General features: G+C 51.5%; 1 protein-coding gene across 8 annotated transcripts in view; it reads left to right on the plus strand.

Moving 5' to 3' along the window:
• Nucleotides 1-22,066, plus strand: part of klhl22 (kelch-like family member 22) — a 115,180-nt gene that overhangs the window by 18,507 nt on the left and 74,607 nt on the right. For 2 of the 8 annotated variants that reach the window (XM_072499207.1, XM_072499234.1), the window contains 3 exons: nucleotides 15,786-15,932; nucleotides 16,029-16,210; nucleotides 21,462-21,742. The exons of 1 other annotated variant lie outside the window; for it this stretch is intronic. In XM_072499207.1, the coding sequence (XP_072355308.1) occupies nucleotides 21,534-21,742 (209 nt within the window). In that variant the 5' untranslated portion in view covers nucleotides 15,786-15,932; nucleotides 16,029-16,210; nucleotides 21,462-21,533. Of the gene's footprint in view, nucleotides 1-15,785; nucleotides 15,933-16,028; nucleotides 16,211-21,461; nucleotides 21,743-22,066 lie in introns of those variants that run through there. 5 more of the 8 variants (XM_072499244.1, XM_072499217.1, XM_072499251.1 and 2 more) reach the window with 5 other exon arrangements.

Consider the following 22,066-nt stretch of genomic DNA (forward strand, 5'->3'; position numbering starts at 1 on the left):
GTCCACGCCTCTTCAGGCGTTTCGAAGTAATAGTGTTGGCCCTTGTATGTGACCCCACAGTCGCGCTGGCTGCAGCATTCCGAATTTCACTTTCCGGTACAACGCCGCTTTGGCCAGGTTGAAACCCGCTCTCCGCTTTGCAACCTCCGTGCTCCAGTCCGGGTATATTCGGATCTCTGCATTGTCCCACTTACTGCTCCGCTCCTTCTTGGCCCATCTCAGGACTCACTCTCTGTCCGTGAACCGGTGGAACCTCACCACCATCGCCCTTGGCGGCTCATTTGCCTGGGGCTTCTTCGCCAGCACCCGATGTGCCCCTTCCAACTCCAGCGGCCTCGAAGGGGCCTTCGTGCCCATCATTGCCTCGAGCATGGTGCTCGCGTATGCCCCGGCATCAGCCCCCTCTACTCCCTCAGGGAGACCCAGGATTCGCAGATTCTTTCTCCTCGACCTGTTCTCCAGGTCTTCGAGTCTTCCCGCCCACCTCTTGTGTAGCGCCTCGTTCTGCTCCACTCTCACCGCCAGGCCCACAAGCTCGTCCTCGTTCTGACTGACTCTTTTCTGTACCTCCTGGATCTTGGCTTCGTGGGCCTTCTGGGTGATCCCGAGTCCTTCAATTGCCGAAAGCATAGGCGCCAACATCTCCTTGCGCATCTCCTCGCGCTGCTCCTCGAAGCAGCGCTTGATGAACTCCTGCAGCTCCCCTTTGTCCCTGGCCGCCGCCATTTTGTTTTCTTTCCCTTGCTTCACCCGTTGCTCCAGTGCCGCTCCTTTGGCTGTTACACTTCTGGTCCTTTTCATAGAAGTTGGAGGGGGAACCTCTCTCTTCCCTTTCCCACGGGCTGCGTCAAAAAAAAAAAAAAAAAGTTCCGTTGGGGCTCCTCTAACGAGCCCCAAAGTCCGTGGTAGCGGGAGCTGCCGAATCGTGCGGCTTAGCTCCGCATAGCCGCAACCGGAAGTCGAGAGGGAATCCTTTTGGCAGTGTTCGCTTCACCAGTCTGCCTCAAAAAGTCGATGGAAACTCCTGAAAAAGGTCTGAGAGTCCGTTCCAGACGGGAGCTGCCGAATGCGCGACCTACTCCATGGCCGCCACCGGAAGCCTCGTCCCTGCTTCTTCAATGGCCTTGGTAGATCTTTTCACAGTTGTTCCCTCTGCTGCTAGAATTCATCTTTGATAGAGTCAAGTCAGATTGCAGCTTTAAGCTTGCCTTTCCCCCACCTGCATGCTGGAAGAGGCCTTTGTCTATTCCTGCAGCTCAAGCCAAATCTTTTACTGTTTCTGCCGGGTCTGATAGCCAAAAGACATAACATTCCTGGGGCACACTGTCAGGGGAATGCTGCAGTCTTCTTCCCACACCGGGAAATGTCAAACAAATGCCGTGGGGGCCCTGTAAAAGAGCCCAAAAGTCCGTTCCAAGCGAGAGCTACCGAATATGCGACCTCGCTCTGCATAGCCGCACCCGGAAGTCCAAGATGCTCTTTTAATGGTTGGTGCAGACTCGATGGGCCAAATGCCCTCCTTCTGCACTGTAGGGGTTCTATGGATTCTATAGATTATGTGCTCAAGCCTCTGGGGTGGAACCTGAACCCACAGCCTTCTGATTCGGAGGGAAATTTCTACTATTCACCATACAAATGTTTTTGGAGTCAAGGAATTTAGGGAGGAGGCAAGGAAATGGAGTTGAGGCCAAGGATCAGTGAATGGTGGAAAAGGCTCAATTCAGGCTACTCCACCTATTTCTTATGTTCTTATGAAATCATCAAAAGTCTTGTGACAGTCTGTGGTAGTTGGTATTAGAGGTATTACGGTACCCTGTAATGCTGTAAGATCATTGGTGTAGGAGGTACTGTTTTCATTGGTTAAGCCTGCCTGCTGGTTCCGCCCAGTAAGGCGGAGTGTAAGAGCCCGTGTCTCCCCAGCAGCTGCCTTCTGTACCTGCGCTGCTGGGGGAAACATCTAGTGTAATAAAGCCTTCAATTGTCTCCGATCTCACTTCTGGAGTTATTGATCGAGCATCACAGTCAAAGAACAAAGAGCAAAGAAAATTACAGCACAGGAACAGGCTCTTTGGCCCTCCAAGCCTGCACCAACCATGCTGCCCATCTGAACTAAAACCTCCTACCCTTCGGAGGACCATAGCCCTCTGTTCCTATCCGAGTCATGTATTTGTCAAGACATCCCTTCAAAGTCCAGGTTGATTTCTTTCTCTCTTTATGCAGAGCACTGAGGCCAATTGCAGAAACTCCCTTTCCACCTTTAAGATCCTCCTCAAACCCATGTCTTTGACCAAACTTTTGGTCATCTGTCCTAATTCTTCCTGATGGAACTTGGTGTTGAATCATGCTTAATTACATTACTTATGAAATGCCTTGGGACATTTTACTATGTTTAAGGTTCAGTAGTAATTGTGGAGATCAGCTAATCCAACATTAACCAGGTAAATTCCTGAAAAACTCTACTCGTCTCGCTGAAAGTCAGTGGACTTTTGATTGGCCTGTCACATCCCCCCACAGCAGGTGGAAAATCCCAACCTCAGACACTCATGGAATAACCTCACTTATCCACTCTGGAGAAGTCTTTATATATATTTTCTGTTTAAAATTGTTGAAGTTAGGCAGCCATCCCTTTTAAATGTGACAGTTAGGAATTTATTACTCTTGAAATCCTAAACCATTATTTGTTTAGGTTTGTGAAACGAGAGTAAAAGTGAAACTATCACTAGGTGTTTATCATAGTTCGGACTATTAGGGAACTTTGTGCAAATGAAGGTTCCTCTGTGTAGTTCTTCCTGTTCTCTGAAGGTCACAATAGTGTTGCACTGTATTGCAAAGTGAAATTTGCAACCACGGTATGTTTCTGGAATCACTGCACGCCACTGGATAGTTTGAGTAAGTTATATGACTACTGTAATCTTTGCCTTTCTCTTGATTGCTGAAATATATGCTTGTTTGTTTGACTTCAGTCTTCATGCGTTTAATATTCTTTACAGTTTATCATTTAAATGTTTTTATTATCGTATGACACAGCGCAGGGGGAAGCTAAACAATCTGTTGTGCCTTCGCTGGCTCTTTGAAAGAGCTGTCCGATTACTCCCGTCCCTTGCTTTTCCCTTACAGTCTTATGATTTTTTTCCCCTTCAAGCACTTATCAAATTTTCTTTTGAAAGTTACGATTGAACCTGCTTTCACTATCTTTTCACCCATGCATTCCAGATCGCAACAACTCGCTGAGTAGCTTGTATCTTGTGAGCTTTGATTTCTCAGAGCAGTTAGTGTGAGTAGTGACCTTGGGCTTTGACTGAACTTTTGGTCACCTGTCCTAGTATTTTTTGTGTGGCTCTGTCATTTTTTTCTGATAACATTATTAGGAAAATGTTCCAAGATGTTTCACATGTTAAAAGTGCCATACAAATACAAGTTATTATTAAAACTGAAGAAATGTCTGCTACGGTCCCCATTTCCTGCCTGGTTTACACTAGAACTGAGTCAGCACGAAAGCACTGCTAAGAAATCATTTCGTGAGCTCAGGAAGATGAAAAAGACAGAAACCATAGATAGGTTTTAGAAGCATGTTTGAACAGGTTACACTTTAAAGTTTACACTTCCCAATACAATCATAAATGGTTGTGGCACAGAAGGAGACCGCTTGGCCCATCATGTATGCGCTGGTCAAAAAACTGAGTCACGCAGCCTAATCTCTTGCCAGCATTTGGTCCATAGTCCTGTAGGTTACGGTATTTCAGGTGCTTTTCTTTTTTTAAATAAATTTAGAGCGGCCAATTCTTTTTTTCCAATTATTTTAGCGTGGCCAATCCATCTACCCTGCACATCTTTGGTTTGTGGGGGTGAGACACGGGGAGAACGTGCAAACTCCACACGGACAGTGACCCGGGGCCAGGATCGAACCCGAGTCCTCGGTGGCGTGAGGCAGTAGTGCTAACCACTGAGCCATCATGCCGCCTCTTCAGGTGCTTTTCTGGGCACCTTTTAAACGAGGCGACGTTTTCTGCCTCTATCACCCTTTCAGGCAGTGAGTTCCAGACCCCTATCACCCTCTGGGCGAAAACAAATTTCCTCATCTCCCCATTAATCCTTCTACCAATCACTTCAATCTATACGCCCTAGTCACTTACGTCTTACAAATAACCCTTCCAATCCACTCTATCCAGGTCCCTCACAATTTTGTACATCTCAATCATAGTTCCCCTCGGTCTCCTCTGTTGCAGCTGTATAGAACCTTAGTTAGGCCACACTTGGAGTATAGTGTTCAATTCTGGTCGCCACACTACCAGAAGGATGTGGAGGCTTTAGAGAGGGTGCAGAAGAGATTTACCAGAATGTTGCCTGGTATGGAGGGCATAAGCTATGAGGAGCGATTGAATAAACTCGGTTTGTTCTCACTGGAACGAAGGAGGTTGAGGGGCGACCTGATAGAGGTATACAAAATTATGAGGGGCATAGACAGAGTGGATAGTCAGAGGCTTTTCCCCAGGGTAGAGGGGTCAATTACTAGGGGGCATAGGTTTAAGGTGAGAGGGGCAAAGTTTAGAGTAGATGTACGAGGCAAGTTTTTTACGCAGAGGGTAGTGGGTGCCTGGAACTCACTACCGGAGGAGGTAGTGGAGGCAGGGACGATAGGGACATTTAAGGGGCATCTTGACAAATATATGAATAGGATGGGAATAGAAGGATACGGACCCAGGAAGTGTAGAAGATTGTAGTTTAGTCGGGCAGTATGGTCGGCACGGGCTTGGAGGGCCGAAGGGCCTGTTCCTGTGCTGTACATTTCTTTGTTCTTTGAGAAAAACCCCAGCCTATATAAGTTTACCTCATACCTGCAATTTTCCAGTCCTGGCAACACTTAGTGCAATTACAAACTTTCTGTAATGAGGTGACCAGAACTGCACGTAGTATTCAAGTTGTGGCCTAACTAATGTTTTATATAGTTTCAGCATAATCATAATAGGGAATTACATTAGGTGATTTCAACTTCCCAACATTAATTGGGATAGTCATGGTGTTACGGGCTTAAATGGAGTGGAGTTCTTAAAGTGTATACAGGAGAACCTTTTAGCTCAATAAGTAGAGGGTCCAACAAGGGACGGTGCAGTGCTGGACCCAATTCTGAGGAATGAAGCCGGACAAGTGGTTGATGTGTAGGTGGGGGAGTATTTTGGTGATGGTGTCCACAACATGATACAATTGAACTTTGTTATGAACAAATGAATAGACAAGTTGCAAATAAAGGTTTTAGATTGGGGGAGAGCGGATTTTAGTAAAATAAGACCAAGGTAGATTTGAAAGAGTTACGTGTGGGGAAATCTACAGAAGAGCAGTGGGGCATTAAGAAATGAAATGGTGAGGGTGCATTAAGAAATGAAATGGGGAGGGTACAGGCACAACATGTTCCCTCTAAGGTAATAGGAAGGAGTAAGAAGCCCAGAGAACCATGGGTGACCAGAGACATACCATGAGAAGGAAAAGAGAGACCTTTAGCGCAAATCAGCGGAGGCAATATTGGAGTATAGAAAGTGCAGGATGGAGCTTAAGAAAGCAATTAGAAGAGCAAAAGGGGATATGGGAAAACTCTGGATGGTTAAAGCAGGGAAAATCCCAAGATATTCTGTAAGTATATAAATGGGAAGAGGATAACCAGGGAAAGAGTAGGGACCAAGGGGGAAATCTGTAGGTGGAGCCAGAGGACATTGGTAGGGTGTTGAACGAATACTTCACATATGTCTTCACCCAAGGGAATGAGGAGGTAGAATTGGGATAGAGAATGTGAGGTTCTTGAGCAAATTGTCATAATGAGTCACAAGGTATTGGAGGTGCCGGCAGGCTTAAAAGTGGACAAATTTACAGGTCCGGATGAATGGCGTCCAAGGATGCTGTGGGAGGCGAGGGAGGACATTGCAGGGGCTCTGGCCCAAATTTTTAATTCCTCTCGGGCCACGGGTGAAGTACCAGAGGACTGGAGAACAGCTAATGTGGTGCCACCATTTAAGAAAGGTTGTGGAGATAAGCCAGACAACTACAGACCAGTGAGTATCACGTCAGTGGTAGGGAAATTATTGGAGAAAGTTCTCAAGGAGAGAATCTATCTCCACTTGGAGAGGCAAAGTTTGATCAGGAATAGTCCGTATAGCTTTGTCAGAGGGATGTCATGCCTAACAAATTTGATTAAATTTTTTAAACATTTGACCAGCTGTGTAGATGAGGGTAGTGTGCAGTTGATGTAGTTTACAGGGATTTCAGCAAAGCATTTGAAAAGATCCCACATGGGAGACTTATAAAGAAGGCAAATGCACATGGGATACAGGCTAACTTGATAAGGTGGAGTCAAAATTGGCTTAGCTTAGGAGACAGAGGGTGATGATAGACGGCTGCTTTAGTGACTGGAAGCCAGTGGCCAGTGACATACCACAGGGATCTGTGCTGGGCCCCCTATTGTTTGCCATTTCTATAAACGACACCGATGGGGCAGCATGGTGGTGCGGTGGTTAGCACTGTACCTCATGGTGCTGAGGTCCCAGGTTCGGATTAGAAAGTTTGTGGATGACAAATATTGGCCGGGTGCTTAACAGTGAGGTTGAGTGTCTTCGGTTGCAAGAAGATATAGACGGGAAGGTCAAATGGGCAGAGAAGTGCCTGAAAGGTGTGAGGTGATACACTTTGGAAGGAGTAATGTGACAAGGAAGTATTCAATGAGTGGCCTGACACTGGGAAGTTCTGAGGAACAAAGGGACCTTGGCGTGTTTGTCCATAGATCTCTGAAGGCAGAAGGGCAGGTTAATAGGGTGGTGAAAAAGGCATATGGAACACTTGCTTTATCAATCGAGGCATAGATTACATAAGCAGGGAGGGCATATTGGAGTTGTATAGCACTTTGGTGAGGCCACAGCTAGAGTACTGTGTGCAATTCTGATCGCCACATTATATGAAAGATGTGATTGCACTGGAGGGGGTGCAGAGGCGATTCACCAGGATGGAACATTTAAGTTATGAAGAGAGGTTGGATAGGCTGGGGTTGTTTATGCTGGAGCAGAGAAGACTGAGGGGCGACTTGATCGAGGTGTACATGATTATGAGGGGCATGGATAGGGAACATTTGTTCCCCTTAGTTGAAGGGTCAGTTACGAGGGGACACAAGTTCAAGTTATGAGGCAGGAGGTTTACGGGGGATTTGAGGAAAACATTTTTATCCAGAGCCTGGTATGGTCTGGAATGCACTGCTTGAGATAGATGCGGGTTGCCTAACATCCTTTTAAAAGTACCTGGATGAGCACATGGCACGTTATAACATTCAAGGCTATGGGCCAAGTGCTGGCAAATGGGATTAGGCAGACAGGTCATGTGTTTTTCTTTTTTTAAATATATTTTATTCAAAATTTTTTGGCCAAACAAAACAATACAAAGGTTTTCCTTTTTTGACAATGAAACAGTATAAATAACAGTGGCCATTTTAACAAATAAATAAATAATATGTAAACTAAATGGCAACTGCCATATCAAAAATAATAACTCTCCAAAAATAAAATCGAGCAATCCAGCAAACATAACCTGGTGCAAATATCTATACACAAACATCCCTGAGGACCCGCCTGCCCCCCCCCGCCGCCGGGTTGCTGCTGCTACCTTCCCATTTCCTTTATCGTTCTGCGAGGTAGTCAATGAACAGTTGCCACCGCCTGGTGAACCCTTGAGCCGAACCCCTTAGTGCGAACTTTATCCGTTCTAGTTTTATAAACCCTGCCATGTCATTTATCCAGGTCTCCACGCCCGGGGGTTTGGCTTCCTTCCACATAAGCAATATCCTTCGCCGGACTACTAGGGACGCAAAGGCCAAGACATCAGCCTCTTTCGCCTCCTGCACTCCCGGCTCTTCTGCAACCCCGAATATAGCCAACCCCCAGCCTGGCTCGACCCGGACCCCCACCACCTTCGAAAGCACCTTTGCCACCCCCACCCAGAACCCCTGCAGTGCCGGACACGACCAAAACATGTGGGTGTGGTTTGTTGGGCTTCTCGAGCATCTCCCACACCTATCCTCTACCCCGAAGAATTTACTGAGCCTTGCTCCGGTCATATGCACCCTGTGCAAAACCTTGAATTGTATCAGGCTTAGCCTGGCGCACGAGGACAAAGAGTTTACCCTACGTAGGGCATCTGCCCACAGCCCCTCTTCAATCTCTTCCCCCAGCTCTTCTTCCCATTTTCCCTTCAGCTCATCCACCATGATCTCCCCCTCGTCCCTCATTTCCCTGTATATATCCGACACCCTACCATCCCCCACCCATGTCCCTGAGATCACTCTATCCTGAACCTCCTGCGTCGGGAGCTGCGGGAATTCCCTCACCTGTTGCCTCGCAAAAGCCCTCAGTTGCATGTACCGAAATGCATTCCCTTGGGGCAACCCATATTTTTCCGTCAGCGCTCCCAGACTCGCAAACGTCCCGTCTACGAACAGATCTCTCAGTTGCACAACCCCCGCTGTCTGCCATGCTCCAAATCCCCCATCCATTCTCCCCGGGACAAACCTATGGTTATTTCTTATCGGGGACCACACCGAGGCTCCCGTCCTTCCCCTATGTTGTCTCCACTGCCCCCAAATTTTTAGTGTTGCCACCACCACTGGACTTGTGGTGTATTTCTTCGGGGAGAACGGCAACGGCGCTGTCACCATTGCTTGTAGGCTGGTACCCTTGCAGGACGCCGTCTCCAATCTCTTTCACGCCGCTCCTTCCCCTTCTCCCATCCACTTACACACCATTGAGATATTTGCGGCCCAGTAGTATTCACTTAGGCTCGGTAGTGCCAGCCCCCCCCTATCCCTGCTACGCTGCAAGAACCCCCCTCCTCACTCTCGGGGTCTTCCCGGCCCACACAAAACTCATGACACTTTTCTCAATTCTCTTAAAAAAAGCCTTCGTGACCATCACCGGAAGGCACTGAAACACAAAGAGGAATCTCGGGAGGACTACCATTTTGACCGCCTGCACCCTACCCACCAGTGACAGGGGCACCATGTCCCATCTCTTAAAATCCTCCTCCATCTGTTCCACCAATCTTGTTAAATTAAGCCGGTGTAAGGTTCCCCAACTCCTGGCTATCTGAATCCCTAAGTACCGGAAATCTCTTGTTACCTTCCTCAGCGGTAAGTCATCTATTCCCCTGCTCTGTTCCCCCGGATGCACCACAAACAACTCACTCTTACCCATATTCAGTTTATACCCTGAAAATTCCCCAAACGTCCTGAGTGTCTGCATTATCTCATGCATCCCCGCCACTGGGTCCGCAACATACAGCAATAAATCATCTGCATACAAGGATACCCGGTGTTCTTCTCCTCCCCTGAGCACTCCCCTCCACTTCCTGGAGCCCCTCAGTGCTATGGCCAGGGGCTCAATCGCCAATGCAAACAGTAAGGGAGACAGGGGACAGCCCTGCCTCGTCCCTCTATGAAGACGGAAGTAATCATACCTCTGTCTGTTCGTGGCCAAGCTCGCCACGGGGGCCCTATACAGCAGCTGTACCCATCCAATATACCCTTCTCCAAAACCAAATCTCCTCAGCACCTCCCACAGATAATCCCACTCCACTCTGTCAAATGCCTTCTCGGCGTCCATCGCCAACTCTATCTCCGCCTCCCCCTCTGGTGGGGGCATCATCGTTACCCCTAGCAACCTCCGTATGCTCGTGTTCAGCTGTCTCCCCTTAACGAACCCAGTTTGATCCTCGTGGACCACCCCCGGGACACAGTCCTCTATCCTCGTCGCCATCACCTTGGCCAGGAGCTTAGCATCTACATTTAAAAGGGAAATGAGGCCCACACTGCAGCGGGTCTTTTTCCTTCTTCAAAAGGAGCGATATCTTTGCCTCCGACAAAATCGGGGGCAGCTGCCCCCTTTCCCTAGCCTCATTAAATGTTCTCGTCAAAAGCGGGGCCAGTAAGTCCATATACTTCCTGTAAAATTCCACCGGGAATCCGTCCGGTCCCGGGGCCTTCCCCGCCTGCATGCTCCCAATCCCTTTTACCACCTCCTCCATCTCAATCTGTGCTCCCAGTCCCGCCCTCTCCTGTTCCTCCACCTTGGGGAATTCCAGCTGATCCAAGAAACACATCATTCCCTCCTTCCCTTCCGGGGGCTGAGCCTTATATAACCTCTCATAAAATGCCTTGAACACCCCGTTTCACTCTCTCCGCTCCCCGTTCCATCTCTCCCTCCTCATCTCTCACCACACCTATCTCCCTCGCTGCTCCCCTCTTCCTCAATTGGTGGGCCAGTAGCCGACTCGCCTTCTCTCCATGCTCATACTGTACACCCTGTGCCCTCCTCCACTGTGCCTCTGCCTTACCCGTGGTCAGCAGGTTAAATTCCACATGCAGCCTTTGTCTTTCCCTGTACAGTCCCTCCTCCGGTGCCTCCGCATATTGCCTGTCCACCCTCAAAATGTTCTTTCAGCAATTGCTCCCTTTCTTTACCCTCCTGCTTCCCTTTATGTGCCCTTATGGATATCAGTTCCCCTCTAACCACCGCCTTCAACGCCTCCCAGACCACTCCCACCTGAACCTCTCCATTGTCATTAAGCTCCAAGTACCTTTCGATGCACCCCCTCACCCTTAAACATACCCCCTCATCCGCCAATAAGCCCATATCCATTCTCCAGAGTGGGTGCTGTTCTTTTTCCTCTCCTACCTCCAGGTCTACCCAATGTGGAGCGTGGTCCGAAATAGCTATGGCCATATATTCCGTCCCTGTCGCCTTCGGAATCAGTGCCCTTCCCAAGACAAAAAAGTCTATCCGTGAGTATACTTTGTGGACATGGGAGAAAAATGAGAACTCCTTACTCCTAGGCCTACTAAATCTCCAGGGGTCTACCCCTCCCATCTGCTCCTTGAAGTCCTTGAGCACCCTGGCCGCTGCCGGCCTCCTCCCGGTCCTGGACCTCGATCGGTCCAGCCCTGGATCAAGCACTGTATTGAAGTCTCCCCCCATTACCAACTTTCCCGCCTCCAGGTCCGGGATACGTCCCAACATACGCCTCATAAAATTTGCATCGTCCCAGTTCGGGGCATATACGTTCACCAGAACCACCGCCTACCCTTGCAATCTGCCACTCACCATCACATATCTACCCCCACTATCCGCCACTATGGTCTTTGCCTCAAACAGTACCCGTTTCCCCACTAAGATAGCCACCCCCCTGTTCTTCGCATCCAAACCCGAATGAAACACCTGCCCCACCCATCCTTTACGTAGCCTGACCTGGTCTATCAGTTTCAGATGCGTCTCCTGCAACATAACCACATCTGCCTTTAATTTCTTTAGGTGTGCGAGTACCCGTGCCCTTTTAATCGGCCCGTTCAGCCCTCTCACGTTCCACGTGATCAGCCGGGTTGGGGGGCTCTTTACCCCCCCCCCCCCCCCCACCCTTGTCGACTAGCCATCCCCTTTTTTAACCCAGCTCCTCACCCGGTTCCCACGTACCCGTGTATCCCCCCGACGGCGCCCTCCCGCCTCGACCACCCCATCCCATAACAGCTCCCCCTTCTCCTTAGCAGCAGCAACCCAGTTAATCCCCCCCCTTCCCCCCCCTCCGCTAGATCCCTTTCTAGCGTAGTTGCACCCCCCATATTGCTCCCAGAAGTCAGCGAACTCTAGCTGACCTCGGCTTCCCCCCTTGTCCTCGGCCCCCACTGTGCGAGGCCCCCTCCTTCCTGCGTCCCTGTTCCCGCCATAATTACCATAACGCGGGAACAAAGCCCGTGTTTTCCACTCGGCCCCGCCCCTAATGGCCAGCGCCCACAGTTCCTCATACTCCCCCCCCCCCCCCCCCCCCCCCCCCCCCACCCTCCAACATGGGGAAGAGAGAAAAGTTACAGGATCGCAAGATTAACAAATTGAAAAATCATCTCCCCCCCCCCCCCTTTTTTCCCCCTCGCCCCACATAATCACCCCACCACTTTGTCCCAAAAGTTCTTTCTCTCGCCAAACTATTCCAGCTTCTCGTCCACAATGAATGTCCACGCCTCTTCTGCCGTCTCAAAGTAGTGGTGCTTCCCTTGGTGTGTGACCCACAATCTCGCCGGTTGTAACATTCCAAACTGGATCTTCTTTTTGTGAAGCACCGCCTTACCCCGATTAAAACTTGCCCTCCTTCTCGCCACCTCCGCACTCCAATCCTGGTATACGCGGATCACCGCGTTCTCCCACCTACAGCTCCGTGTTTTCTTCGCCCATCTGAGGACCGTCTCTATGTCATTATAGCGGAGAAACCACACCACTATAGCTCGAGGTATTTCTCCAGCCCTCGGTCTTCGCGGCAAAACTCGATAAGCTCCCTCCACCTCCAAAGGGCCCGTCGGGGCCTCCGATCCTATTAGCGAGTGAAGCATCGTGCTCACATATGTCCCGACGTCCGCCCCTTCTGCGCCTTCGAGAAGACCCAGAACCCTTAAATTCTTCCTCCTCGAATTATTCTCCAGTACTTCCAACCTTTCCACACACCTTTTATGCTGTGCCTCGTGCGTCTCTGTCTCCACCACCAGGCCCTGTATTTCGTCTTCATTTTCAGCAGCCTTTGCCTTCACAACCCGAAGCTCCTGCTCTTGGGTCTTCTGCTCCTCCTTTAGCCCTTCAATCGCCTGTAATATCGGGGCCAACAGCTCCTTCTTCAACTCCTTTTTCAGCTCTTCCACACAGCGCCGCAGGAACTCTTGTTGGTCCGGGCCCCATAACAAACGGCCACCTTCCGACGCCATCTTGCTTTGAGCTTGCCTTCCTTGCCGCTGCTCCAGAGGATCCTCCGCAATCCGGCCGCTATCCTGTCCCTTTTCCATGCGTGTCCGGGGGGATTCCCTTCTGGTTTACCGCACAGTGTTTTTGGCCGTTTAAATTGCCGTTGGGGCTCCTATTAAGAGCCCAAAAGTCCGTTCCACCGGGAGCTGCCGAAACGTGCGACTTAGCTGGTCATCGCCGCACCCGGAAGTCAGGTCATGTGTTTTTCATGCGTCAGTGCAGAACTGATTGGCCAAAGGGCCTCTTCTGCACTATTAATCTGTGATCCCTTCTCGTATATTCTATGCCTTGGCTAATCATCATAGAATCATAGAATTTACAGTGCAGAAGGAGGCCACTCAGCCCATCGAGTCTGCACCGGCTCTTTGAAAGAGCACCCTACCCAAGCCCACACCTCCACCCTATCCCCATAACCCAGTAACCCGACCCAACACTAAGGGCAATTTTGGACACTAAGGGCAATTTAGCATGGCCAATCCACCTAACCTGCACATCTTTGGACTGTGGGAGGAAACCGGAGCACCCGGAGGAAACCCACGCACACACGGGGAGAACGTGCAGACTCCGCACAGACAGTGACCCACTCCGGGAATCGAACCTGGGACCCTGGAGCTGGGAAGCAATTGTGCTAACCACCATGCTACCGTGCTGCCCTATATAATAGGGCATATAATAACGGAAAGGTTTCTATATGCCTTCTTAAGCACGTTATTGACCTGTTCTGCTACCTTCAGGGGTTTGTGGACATTCACACACTTTCTCAACATATCTCAGTATCCTCCCATTTATTGTGTATTACTTTGCCTTGCTTGAACTCTGCAACTGCATCACCTTAGGCTTCTCTGGGTTGAATTCCATTTGCCACTTGAACAGTCCATTGATACCTTCCTGCAGTCGACAGCTGTCCTCCTCACGCTCAACCACATGGCCAATATTTGTGTTGTCTGCAAACATATTGACCATTCCCCCTTTGGACATTTCCGTCCGAATTGTTAACACGTACCAAAAAAAGCAGGAATTCCAATACTGAATCCTGCTGAAATCCACTGGAAACAGCCTTCCAGTCTCAAAACACCCATCAACAAATGTGCGTTGTTCCTGCCACTGAGCCAGTGTTGTATCCAGCTTGCTACATTCTCCTGGATCCTATGTCCTTTTATTTCTTTAACCAGTCTGCCATGTTGGACCTTGTGAAAAGCCTTACCAAAATCCGTAAAAACAATGGGCCGGATTCTTCAGCCCCGCCTGCCGCAAGATGACCACGGGCCGGACGTGGATCACGGAATGGTCCATTGTTGGAATGAATCCTGCCCCACATCAATTGTCCTATCTTAGTCAACTATAACTTAGCCAACCCTTGTTACTGCCTCAAAAGCTCAATCAAGTTCGTCAGACACAACCTTCTCTTAACCAATCTATGCTGACTATATTTTGATTAATCTGTGCATTTCTAAATCACAGCTAATCCTGTCTTTCAGAATTGATTCCCATAATTTTCCAACTACCAAGGTTAGACTAACTGGCCTGTAATTATTTTTTTTTTTAACAAATATTTTCATTAGCTTTTTCAAAAAGTTTTTTTAACATAAATTACATTACCCACATTTAACAATCCCTTCCTCAACCCGAAAACAATTACTTAACTAACTGACCAACCCCCGTTTTACCTGCCGACTGAGGCTAATTCCTTAAAGTGATATATGAACAGACAACGGGCTGGATTCTCTGTTTCAGGGACTATGTTCCCTCACCGTCATGAAAATGGCAGAAAACCAGGCAGCTGGCGTGGAGCTCGCAGCTCCAGCTGCCGATACGGCCCCCTGCACTTCCAGGTCAGAGGCCGCGCATGTGCACGGCGCGGCCGCTGGAGGACCTCCCTCCATGGCGGACTCAGACCACGGACCTGTACCGTGGAAATAGTGGCCCGATCAACCGCGTGCCCGACCCGGACCGCCCCCTCAAATATACCCCAGTCCCGAATGAGGCGCCCCTGCCTTCTGATCGGCCCGCCGCAGACTGAGTCCGCAGCCGCCTCGCGAGTTTCCTGAACGGCTGGGACCACATTAGAAATACACTGTCGGGAATTCAGTCGGTCGGGGGGGAGAATAGCGGGGTGGGCCTCTGGCAATGACCTCAGGTGGTGGATACTCAGGTGGCGAACTTCCTGAGTACGCTGCATTTCGGGGGGCGGAGAATCGCTGAACTGGTGCAGGAAACCGGATTCTCCACCCCCTTGCCGAACACTATTTCGGCGTCGGGGTGCAGAGAATCCAGCCCAACATCTTTTATGAAACCCCTCCTCATTCCCTCTATAATTATTCCGGGCGTTATTCTCAGGAAAATTTCTAAGTGTGGTAACGATTGGGAATTGCCGCGTGCTTCCTGGCGCTCGGCCCAGCAAGGCCGGCAACACAATTCAATGTTAATTGGTCCACTTAACGAGGCACCTTGGGCTTCGTGCAGCAAATGAAGGTTTGCCAGCTGATTCGCCAGGACCATGCTCGCCAGATCCCCGCTAACAAGGTCGAGCAGCACTTAAGCTGCACTTGCTCAGCCAACGTTCGCAATAATGGCGCTGAGGAGTCCAGCCCCAAGATTCGGGGATGCTGACCTGGGGAGGCTCCTAGGCCAGGAGGGATGTTCTGTTCCCGTGAGAGTCCCAGAGGGTGTGCCATAGGGCAACCAGTGCTGCCTGGGATGAGGTGGTGGCAGCTGTGAGCTTGGGGAGTGTGACCAGGTGGACTGGCCTCCAGTGCCGAAAAAGGTCAATGACCTACACCGACCAGCACGAGTGAGCAGATACCAACAACCCCCCCCCCCCCACACACACACACACACACTACAAGGGAGCATCCATCCCCCATGTGACCCCAACCCTCCCTCCAACCCCCTCCTCCTTTAACCCCCCTACCCTCCCTCCACACACCTCTTCCCCCAGCTGTTAACCAAGCTTGTGGCTAACGATGCCCCTCTGTGTCTCCTCAGGAAAAGCTCTCCCATAACCATCGGGAGAGGGCGGTGGGGTGCCGGACTTAAAAAGCCTCACCTCCTTCGAGGAGCGTACCCTGAAGGTGACTGGGGTGGCCGAAGACAGAGCGGTCACCCACGCGGAGGCTAGCGGACGCCGCAGAGGTGAGGAACCACCAGGCTCCACTGTCAAACATGAGTTCTTATTGCCTTACTGACTGACCCATCCGTCCCACTGACCACATGTCCATTTTCCCGCAGGTCCTCCAGCCGACGGCACCAGCCCATCCTGGGCGGCGCCCTCTCCTGCCTCCCAGGAGACCAGCAACCATTATAGTTGCGGCATAGCGTTATAGTCATCACACCCTCTACCAGCGCAGATATACACACCTCGGTGGGACAAGTTAGTGGACAGGCAGTGCCATCGAAGACCGCAGGACAAAGTAAGCAGCTGACTGCCTCCACCTCAGATGTGCATCCTGGGGAAACACCTAGGCATAGTGGTAGAGCTGGGAAGGGTAAGCACATCGAGGATCACTGAAGGCCCTGGGTGAGGGGGGATGGGGTTCAGGGGGGGGGGGGGGGGGGGGGGGGGTGGTAGGTTGTGGTGCAGCACCTTCGGGAGAGGGGGGACTTGTATGACACAATAAACACCCTTGTGCACAACCACTATGGTGCCTCTGTCATTTTCTTCCGCAATGCAGCCCGACCTTCGGCCTCCCATCTCTCCAGGCATCTCCCCAGTCCCCGGGCACACCGTGCGCAGGTGATGGGTGCGAGCGAGCACTCAGCAGACAGGCAGGGTCAGACTATGACATAGATTTAGGAGCATTGGTGCCCAGCTCTCTGCGGGTTATCATCACCCCATTCCCTCGTCAGTGACCCGCTGACGGTGTCGACATAATCCCAGGACCCTGAAGTATTGTGACACAGACCCTGGGAGGGTGGGAAATGGGAGTGGGCGGGTGACGGACTAGGCCACGTCCTAAGTGAATCGGGCGAGTATGAGGACCTCACTGGCCCTCCGGGCTTGTCGGACCCTTGACACTGCCACCTGTCCTTCAGCCTCCGGCTGGTCCTCCGCTTCCTCCCCGGTCTCGTCCTCAAGCCCTGCTGGTCCGGCACTACCTCATCATCCTCGTCCTCCTCCTCGGAGGTGGCCACATGTTCCTCATCACCAACCTCCATCAAGTTGCCCTGCTGCTGTGCGAAGCTGTGGAGGGCACAGCAGACCACCATAATGCGGTCGGCCCTCCAGGCGGTATACTGGAGTGCACCACGGGAGCAATCGAGGCATCAGAACCGTATCTTCAGGAGTCTGATGTACCGCTCGATCACAGCCCGGGTGGCCACATGGGCCTCGTTGTATCAGGTCTCCGCTTCAGTCACCGGCCTCTGTACTGGCGTCATTAGCCAGGTCCTCAGCGGATACCCTTATCTCCCAAGAGCCAGCTGTACATCCTGGGGTGCTCCTCGAAGAGGTTGTGGATAACCCACTGCCCAGGATGTAGCTGTCATGCACACTCCCCAGGAAGCGGGCACATGTGTGCATTATCTTCATCTGGTGGTCGCATACGAGCTGGATATTGGGGGAGTGGAACCCCTTTTGGTTAAAATAGGGCACCCCAGAAGGCCTGGTGAGTGCAGGGCAACGTGCATGGCATCTGTGACCCCCCTTGATCTGGGGCATCTTGGCGATAGCGGAGAAACCTGCTGCCCGGGCATTTAGCTGGGCTTGGTCCATGTCAAAGACAATGTCGTTTTCTACCTGGCATACAGGGCATCCATGACCTGTCAGATGCACTTGTGGGCTGTGTCCTGTGAGATACCACTCAAGTCCCCACTCGAGCCCTGGAGTGATCTGGAGGCGTAAATGTTCAGTGCTGCAGTGGCCTTAACGGCCACAGAGAATGGGTGCCCTCCTCCTCCATATGGTGCCACGTCCGCGACGACTTGGCATAGGTGTCGCACCGTCTCCTGGTTGAGGCGGAGCCTCCTACGGCATGCGCTGTCCATCATCTGCTCAAACGACTAGTGGCGCCTGTACACCGTGGGCCGTCGCGGGACTCCCCTTCTGGGACCCTCCCTGACCTGATGGGTGTCCGGGTCCTCAAGGTGTGGGGCACGGTCCGACACATGGTCCGCCACCTCAAGCATCTGCAGACACTGCTACTGCTGCCGCCGTCGTCTCCGGCGTCTGGCCGCCCGGCCGAGCAGCAGCACCAGTAGGGCAACCTCTACGTCCAATATCCCTGCCATAGTGTTCAATATCTGTAAGGAATTGGGAGAGGGTGTTAGACTGACAAACAGCAGTGGCTCCCACCCCGGGACCCTCCATTCCCCCATTGATACTTCCTCCTCCTCCTTCCCCCCCTCTCCCCCCACCCCAACCCGGAATGCCCTGCCCACGCACCTCCGGCAACAGCGGGACCAGACCCCAGACTCTGTACCCTGGACATCCGCTCATAATGTCACTTGGACTGACCGCTGGTCCCTTTCCCGTGGCACCCACCCACCCTCCGGCCGTGGCATTCCCCGGAGCTGTGTCCCATCCCCTGGTTGTTCGGATGTTGGCTGCTGCGTGTGTGGCGTTGCCTCCTGCAGTGTTCGGCACAGTGTCCAGGCATCAAGGTGTGATTTGGATGCTAGGCAATGACTTCCACATGTTACATGGCCCACTACATGGGTTATGTGAATTGCCAATGCCCTATTAGCAATAACCTTCAGCCATGCAGCCAAAGGCCTCGGCAATTGTGGGGGTTATGGGTGGTCGTTGGGGCAGACGGGCAGGGACAAGGGTTGCCCCCAGAATGGGTACACAAGATCCAGTGGTTGGCATGGTGGTGCTGCAAGTGGTTGCCTCCCCTGCCCCCCACCCCCACCCTTGCAGAGGGTCCCCCACCTCCTGCCGAGCACAGGGACAGCAGGCCCAGCGCCCCTGAGCTCTTTGCCTGTGAACAAAGATGGTTACTTACCTCCCCGGCTCCCCACAGAAGCTCTTCCGCCAGGTTCACGTAATCCAGAGATTGCTACCTATGGGATCCTGCTTTTCAGAGTCTTACCTAGCTCCCTAAAATCTGCTTTCAGGACCGAATCCCTCTTTCTATCTATGTTCTGCCTACCAATGCGAATCATGACCTTTAGCTATCCACCCCCTACTTAAGAATGTCCCTCAGCCGGTCTGTGACATCCTTGGCCCTGGCACGAGGGAAACAATATACCATCCTGGAGTCACATCTACAGCTGCAGAAACACCTGTCTATTTCTCTAACTATTGAATCCCCTCCCTTTCTCTTGGACCCTTCTTCCTTGCTGCAAGAGCAGCCAACTAATGATGCCCCAAACCTGGCTCTTGTAACACACCTCTGAGGAACTACCACTCTCACCGGTATCCAAATGGAAACTGGTTCATGAGCAAGTCCTCATGATTCAGAGGACTCATGCACTACCTGCCAGGACCTCCTAGACGTTTGATGGTCTTCTGATTCCCCTTCTGCCTCCATATTCTTAACCTGTGGTATGACCACCTCCCGAATCGTGCTATCCACATATTCCTCAGCTTTGTGGATATGTCATAGTCATTCCAGCCACTAGTTGAGTATTGAAACATCAGGGGCGAGATTCTCCGACCCCCCGCCGGGTCGGAGAATCGCCGGGGGCTGGCGTGAATCCCGCCCCCGCCGGTTGCCGAAGTCTCCGGCACCGGATATTCGGCGGGGGCGGGAATCGCGCTGCGCCGGTTGGCGGGCCCCCCCCCGCGCGATTCTCCGGCCCGGATGGGCCGAAGTCCCGCCGCTAAAATGCCTGTCCCGCCAGCGTAGATTAAACCACCTACCTTACCGGCGGGACAAGGCAGCGCGGGCGGGCTCCGGGGTCCTGGGGGGGGGGGGGGGGGGATCTGGCCCCGGGGGGTGCCCCCACGGTGGCCTGGCCCGCGATCGGGGCCCACCGATCCGCGGGCGGGCCTGTGCCGTGGGGGCACTCTTTTCCTTCCGCCTTCGCCACGGTCTCCACCATGGTGGAGACAGAAGAGACTCCCTCCACAGTGCATGCGCGGGAATGCCGTCAGCGGCCGCTGACGCTCCCGCGCATGCGCTGCCCGGAGATGTCATTTCCTCGCCAGCTGGCGGGGCACCAAAGGCCTTTTCCGCCAGCTGGCGGGGCGGAAATTTGTCCGGCGCCGACCTAGCCCCTTAAGGTTGGGGCTCGGCCCCCAAAGATGCGGAGCATTCCGCACCTTTGGGGCGGCGCGATGCCCGACTGATTTGCGCCGTTTTGGGCGCCAGTCGGCGGACATCGCGCCGTTTCCGGAGAGTTTCGCTCCAGGGCTTCGTTCTCTGTTCTGGAGCCGAAGTACTCTTGCCAGTGGAGTATCACTACTGGTCTCTGCTGTCGCTAGGAACGGGGCTCGGTATGTGATTCTTTCTCCTTCACCATGCAAATTTATGCATGGGACAGAGCCCGCCGGATTCCATCAGAATCCTGGTATCGGGCTGCCATTTTGAACGGGTGGCCTGATACCGGGGTCCGGCGGAGAGCCCTCTCTGCCCCACAATGCAAATCTTGCCCCCCCCCCCCCCCCCCCCCCCCACCCCGACAAGTACAGCTTATGATGTTTGAGTGGAAGGACCCTGTGACGCATTGCAAGGTGTTACAATAGAGGGAGCAACACAATTACTCAGAGTACTCACTGAATACAAATGCTCACGGTCAGCTAGACTCTTGCTCTTTCATGGATAGGAAATGTGAGAGTTTGGGGTAAAGACAGCATTGGGCTCATAAAGTGGGGTGAATCAATAAGACAAAGTTGGCATCAACCAGGGTACTTAGTGAGGGAGAGGATCAGAGTAGGAAGTTAAACTCAGGATGAGATGTGACAGTGAGACAGTGGCCAGAGAGATAAATGGAATCAGTGGCAAGAGGATGGAATTGTTACTTGGATTTCACTAACCTCAGCTTTATACCCTTCTGTCTTCCTTGCTCCAGCAATGTATCGCTGCTTTTCCCTGAGGCAAATGATTTCTGTAAAATATAAACTGCTAGAATATCTCCCTCACACAGCTATCTATACTTTATGTGTGAATCTAAAGTATTTGGTCAGCACTGCTGCCTCAAAGCACCAGGCATCCGGGTTTGATTCAGACCTCGGGTGACTGTGTGGAGTTTGCACATTTTCCCGGTGTCTATGTGGGTTTCCTCCGGGTGCTCTGGTTTCCTCCCACAATCCAAAGATTTTGCAGGTACGGTGAATGGGTCATGGTAAATTTCCACTTTGTGTCTAAAGATTGGGTAGGGTTACGGGTGGGTGATTGGGCCTAGGTGGGGTGCTCTTTCGGAGAGTCGGTAAAGACTCGAAGGGCCGTGAGGGCTCCTCCTACACTGTAGGGATTTCACAATTTTAGGATCCTGCAATTTGCTTATGTGAAAGACTGTTTGAGGCATGATTGATGCAGTCTATATTGGATGACCACAGGCTGCCATTTCCTATATGAGTAAAACCACAAAGGCTAGGTATGGGAACCCTGTTTGATGCTTATTTTTCTTCCTCACTAATCCAAGGCACTCTTGGCTATGAGGCAACTAGCACAGAAAAGACAAATCCAGAGTCATTCTGATCTTTATTTGTGACATTCCAACAACACACCCAGTTTGTTGCCCACTGAATGATTTTGGGGCATTTTCAATATTTTTCAGAAGAGTCAGTGTGGAAAGCTGTCTGTTGGCAAAACGTTTTCCTGAAGGCTGGGTGTCTTTGGCAGCAATCGAATGACCATGGCAGAAGAGCGCGAGGTCAAACAGCAAAGTCAGAAAAAAGTGAGCCAGACCTATCAGAGCTCGGCACATTCCCAGTCTCTGCTCGATGGACTAGTCGCACTCCGAAACAGTGCAAGCCTATTTGATGTTACACTGATTGTAGAGGGGAAGTCCATCGAAGCTCACCGCATACTTCTGGCAGCATCATGTGACTATTTTAGGTACTGCACCTGTCTCGTGGGTGTGGGTATGTGTATGGGGTTCTTTGTGTTTGGGGGGTGGATTTCTGTGCTGTATGTATGTTTCAGGGGTTTTGCTCATGGGTTTGTGGGCTGTGTGTGTACTTATTTGGGTTTTTGTGTTTGGAGTGTGTATGTGTATTGTGTGCTTGTATTTGGGGGTTTGTGTATGTGTATTTAGAATTATGTGTTCAGAGGTATATTTTTGTGGTGCAATGTTATACTTATTGATGAATTGTAGTGTTGTGGGGAAAAGCAGTTACCCATTTATTTATTTTCCGTGTATCTTGATAGTTAACAATGGGA

Source organism: Scyliorhinus torazame, chromosome 1, assembly GCF_047496885.1.
Source record: "Scyliorhinus torazame isolate Kashiwa2021f chromosome 1, sScyTor2.1, whole genome shotgun sequence".
NCBI lineage: Eukaryota > Metazoa > Chordata > Chondrichthyes > Carcharhiniformes > Scyliorhinidae > Scyliorhinus > Scyliorhinus torazame.